General features: G+C 49.1%; 1 protein-coding gene across 1 annotated transcript in view; it reads left to right on the forward strand.

Moving 5' to 3' along the window:
- Rasgef1a (RasGEF domain family member 1A) overlaps window positions 1-5,145 on the forward strand; it is an 11,461-nt gene extending 6,316 nt beyond the window's left edge. Inside the window, exons 5-10 of the mRNA XM_021164142.2 lie at window positions 667-769; window positions 847-926; window positions 1,739-1,930; window positions 2,730-2,853; window positions 3,059-3,131; window positions 3,406-5,145. Of these exons, the coding sequence (XP_021019801.1) occupies window positions 667-769; window positions 847-926; window positions 1,739-1,930; window positions 2,730-2,853; window positions 3,059-3,131; window positions 3,406-3,430 (597 nt within the window). The 3' untranslated portion in view covers window positions 3,431-5,145. The remainder of the gene's footprint in view (window positions 1-666; window positions 770-846; window positions 927-1,738; window positions 1,931-2,729; window positions 2,854-3,058; window positions 3,132-3,405) is intronic.
- The last annotated feature ends 355 nt before the right edge of the window (window positions 5,146-5,500 follow it).

The raw sequence follows: 5,500 nt of genomic DNA on the forward strand, positions 1-5,500 counted from the left end.
TACATACATGCATTTAATGCATACACATACATACACACATGTATGTATATATATACATGTATGTACATAATACACACATATACATATAAACACACATACATATAATGCACACACACATACATACACACATGTATGTACATACCTACACACATATACTATATACATATATACATACATACATGTAATGCATACACACATACATGCATGCATGCATACACATGTATGTACATAATACACACATATACATATATACACACATACATATAATGCACACACACATACATACATACACATGTATGTACATACCTACACACATATACTATATACATATATACATACATACATGTAATGCATACACACATACACACATACATGCATACACATGTATGTACATAATACACACATACCTATAATGCACACACACATACNTACCTACACATGTATGTACATACCTACATACACATACTATATACATGTATACATACATACATGTAATGCATACACACATACATACATACATACATACAATACATATACATAATACATACATACATACAATACATACACACACACACACACCTGGCAGCTGAATCTGATGCCCTCCCTGCGGTCTTTGCCCAGTGGCCCCTCGTTGGTTCCACATTGAGGCANACCCACTGTTTCCAGGTGGTAAAGAAGAAACACCGGACCCGCATGCTGGAGTTCTTCATTGATGTGGCCCGAGAGTGTTTCAACATCGGGAACTTCAACTCTATGATGGCCATCATATGTGAGTGTCCAGGCACAGGTGGGGCTGCTCCTGTCACCTGCTTCTCCCTGGCCTGACCTCTGCCCATGTCCCTCCAGCTGGCATGAACCTCAGCCCAGTGGCACGGCTGAAGAAAACGTGGTCCAAAGTCAAGACAGCCAAGTTTGATGTCTTGGAGGTACTGGTGTCTGACCCTCCCCCATCTCGGTCCCAGGCAGCAGGGGTGGGATCTTTCCTGTCACGATTACGCACACGGGACTGGCCTCCTTGGTGCTGGACACTTGAGCTCTCCTGGGCCCTGTTGCTTTGGATTCAACACCTAAAATGAACAAGAGCAGGAGATGAACCAAGNGATGCCGGCCACTGAGCCATCACCATCTCCTGATCCTGGGCCACCTGTGTGTCCCCAGAGGCTGGCAGACAGGTCGTCTGGAGCTTTACATAGATGTTTTTGGCCACAGACTACTTTGTGTTTAGAAAACTCTGATATTTATTCCTCATGGAGTGGGGCGAGGCCTGAGAGGTGTTGGTTTAAGTAGTGGAGCAAAGGAAGACTTTACAGCAGTGGGTCTCAACCTTCCGATGGATGCTGCAACCCCTTAGTAATACAGTTCCTCGTATTGTGCTGATCCCCGACCATAAGATGATCCCATCGCTACATCATAACTGTAATTTTGCTACTGCATATGAATCGTAATGTAAATATCTGTGTTTTCTGATGGCCTTGGGCACCACCTGTAAAAGGGTCTGTTGGTCCAAAGGGGTCGCGACCCACAGGTTGAGAAACATTGCTTTAAAGGCAGGCCTGAGGCCTCCAGCAGGGCGCATAGGGATGTGCCACTCCTGTATAAGTCTCCAAGGACTGGGGATGCTTTGGGCCTTTCCTNCCCCTGTTGGCTGTTGGGCTCCCAGGACTACGCCTTCCTTCTCCGTTTGCTGTCTCATACTCTGCAGAGGGGAATCCTCACTCTATCTTCCCTGTGCCTGCAGCATCACATGGACCCCTCCAGCAACTTCTGCAACTACCGGACAGCCCTGCAGGGGGCGACACAGAGGTCCCAGACAGCCAACAGCAGCCGTGAGAAGATTGTCATCCCCGTGTTCAACCTCTTCGTTAAGGACATCTACTTTCTACACAAAATCCACACCAACCACCTGCCCAATGGGCACATTAACTTCAAAGTGAGCCTAAGCCCTCGAGGTCCCAGCATGGGTGGGGCAGCCAGACCCTCCTGTATGACTGCAGCCACAGACAGTGACTTTATAGCAGGGGGGTGGTTTCCAAGTCCTGCCTGAGGTCTAGAAGGTCCTTTAGGGCCNGATGAACCAGGTGGGTCAGGGCTGCTGTTTAGTCATAAGGTGCAGCTCAGGTCTTTTTGGGGGGACAGCAGATCTCTGANCTTGTGGCCACAGGGTCTGTATTTATCNNGGATCCCGGTATCAGTGCTGATGCCACTAAGGAGGCAGAGGAGGAACCATCCTTAGGGATTTGGGGTTGGAGAGGGACTTAGGTAAAGAAAGAACTTGAGCAGGATTCCAGATAAACTGGGGAACAGAACAAAGGTACCTTGGGAAGTGTAGTGTACATCAACTAAGGGATAGTTGGATACTGTGCATTCATACCGGTGCCCTGGTAAGGGAGACTGTGGCTTGTCCTGCCGGTGCCCCTCCTGTGCTGGGTGTGGCTGGGGAGCGCCTCAGGCAGGAATCACAGATGGGGCCTTCTGGGTCTCCTGTGCAGGAGAGACACAGGCCTTGCTGTAAGCCTAGTCGCCTGGGCAGGGGTGCAGGGCAACGTGGCCTGAGGGATTTCTGCCATCTCTGAGGCTGTACACGCTGCCGTAGTCCAGCCAGGTTGGCACGCTCCTCTTCCTCCTTCTGGGACTAAGAGCAGCAGCAGCAGATACAGGAACGAGGCCCTGGCTCAATGCCTTGAAGTTCATTCAGGCGAGCACACCGCTGGTGGGTTTTGTCCTTTCAGAAATTTTGGGAAATTTCCAGACAGATCCACGAGTTCATGACATGGACACAGGTAGAATGTCCCTTTGAGAAGGACAAGAAGATTCAGAGTTACGTGCTCACGGCGCCCATCTACAGCGAGGAAGGTAAGGGTGTGTCTGACAGCACACCCATCTCCCCAAGAGCACAATTGTTCCCATGCCCACCCAGGCTCCTTGACCTGTTGAGGTGGCCCAAGAAGTCAGTCAGGGCCCAGTTAGAGTTCCTAGTCCTCTTGTCCTGGGCCCCAGTGACCCTGGAAGGGCAATCCACCTGTGGGGATGCTGGCTCTCAGGGGCTCTCCATCCTCAGCTCTCTTCATCGCCTCCTTTGAAAGTGAAGGTCCTGAGAATCACATGGAGAAGGACAGCTGGAAGGCACTCAGGTAGAACATGCCAGGAACACCTGAGCCTGGGAANGGTGGAGGGTGGGGTGGGCCAGGTGCACCTGAGCCTTGGGAGGGGGATGGTGGGCTGGGGCAGGGGAACCTGAGCCTGGAGAGGGAGGGTGGGGGTGGCAAAAACAGATCTGGCCCTCCCAAGGATGGCTTGGTAAGATGCTGAAGACAGGGCTGGCCTGGGCTTTCTTCTCACAGAGATATGGGCCTGCTCTCTGCCTGCTCAGAGGAGCCTGAGGCAGCCCCTTCTGTCCACCTGCAGGACCACTCTCCTTAATAGAGCCTGAGGACACGGCCTGCAGATGCCAGATGAAGCAGAAAACACGAATCTTGGTGACATTGCGACAGATGCAGGATAAGAGCAGTGAGGCCTCACTGGCTGGGGTCCATTTTGTATATAACTTTTATGAAAAAGAAGATGGTAATTATCTCACGCATCAGCCTTTGGCGCTTACACAGTCCTTTTTTTGTTGTTGTTGTTGTTATTTATTTTAAACGGGGCAGGGCCCTGTTTTGGGGAGGGGCGGGAAAGAGTATCATGGGAGATGGTAACCATGGTAACATCTTATTCTAATGAAATGTAGATTTTTATTTTCTACTTTTGATGATTAACATCCTATAAAAAAAATTTTAAGAGAACCCAACCAAAACNAATGTGAGCCCTGCCTGCTCGGACGCCTCTCCAGCCAGTGTCTCTGATGTTGGGGTTAGTGCCTTAGAGGGTACTGGGAGTCCAGCCTTCCTGTTCCATTGTTGGAACTGAAGCCAACTCTGTCCTGTGCCACAAGGAGCCCACCCTCAGCAGCCTGGGCCACCAGGTTCCCACAGGAAGGGCTGGAGTGGCCAGGAAGTCTCGTGTGCACACTTCTGGAAGGGAACCTTTACATACGGGCTTTCCAAAGTTTACATTTTCATTTTCCTTTATCAGGGATTTATGGGGTTGGGAGGGGACAAGGGGATGCCTGACAGCATATTTTCTGTGAGAATATGTTTGGCAAGTCGTTCTTCAATTGTGGTTTAGAAGGGAAAAAAAAAAAAAAAGAAAGAAAGAAAAACCACCACCACCAACCCGACTCTGCCAATCTAGGGAGGGTATTGTAGTGTTGTCAGTCTTCCGGGCGCAGAGGCACTGCAGGGAAGAAAACACAAAAAAGACGCAAGGATGGCAAGGCTGTCTGAAGCTGGTACACAAAGAGAAGGAAAAGAAACATGGCTATGTGGCAGACAGTCTCCCCTCCCTCTGGTAGGAGCCCCCCCCCTGCCCCATGGGTATCTGAAACTCAATTAGCCAGGCAGCCCCCACCACCAAAGCACTTCCNGATCAAAGTGTCTAACACGGAGCAGTGTATTTCTGATCCAAACAGGGGATTGCGGTTCATCTTTCCTGTCTGACTTCCCTGCGTGAACCCTGGGTCCTGGGTGGGATGGCTCTGTCCCTCAGACAGCTGGAGACATCTACACTGATTTGCTTGGCTTGGGTGGGAGCTGCCTGTCTAGAGGCCCAGTATGGAATGGTTGGTCCCATTCCCAGAGCTTCTTTGGATGGTCTGGAGATTATCAGCCAGGCCATAGGGAGGTGGGCGATGGCCACCCTCAGCCTCGGGGAGCNGAGTAGCTACACTGTATTGTCAGTGTGTTTGCACTTTTCAGACCTTCTAGCTGGTACAGATTGTATATTGATAGTACATATCGATTTGTTTATGTCTTTGAGATAAAGACTGGAAACTTGAGAATATATATATTTGGAATATAATGTTAGAGCATTTTTTTCTGTACATGTGTTAAGAGCCTTCAGTCCATGTGTGCTTCAGGGGTCACCGGTTCCAGTATCTTCTTGAGAAAGTGTCTACATTGCTCTTTTATTGCCCCCAATTTGATACACCCTCCATTTGATGTTTTGGTATTTGGAGTTGATCTCTGATCTAAAGCTGTACCATACGCAGGATGTCAGTTGTGGTGTGACTGAATGTACTTGCATCAATAAAAGAACATGTTGCTCTTCTCCCTCGTCTCTCTCTCTCTCTCTCTCTCTCTCTCTCTCTCTCTCTCTCTCTCTCTGTGTGTGTGTGTGTGTGTGTGTGTGTGTGTGTGTGCTAAGGAGCCTGGCATGAGGGAGGAGGTGGTGGGGACTGCAGGGACCCACTGTAGGCTTCAAAGGTGGGAACCCAGCAAGGAGCTTGTTTGTAGCTGAACTACATTCTGACAAATGACTTTTCAGATGATTAGAGAGACTAGAAAAGGATGCACAGGGTGAGTGTAGTAGTCCTGCTTTTCTCAAAGAAAACACCAAGGATGCAGTGTATGGTCATAAAAGTCTGGGGCATCTTGTTCATAAGATTAGTCATAATCTTTTGCCT

This window comes from Mus caroli, chromosome 6 (assembly GCF_900094665.2).
Source record: "Mus caroli chromosome 6, CAROLI_EIJ_v1.1, whole genome shotgun sequence".
NCBI classification, from domain to species: Eukaryota; Metazoa; Chordata; class Mammalia; order Rodentia; family Muridae; genus Mus; species Mus caroli.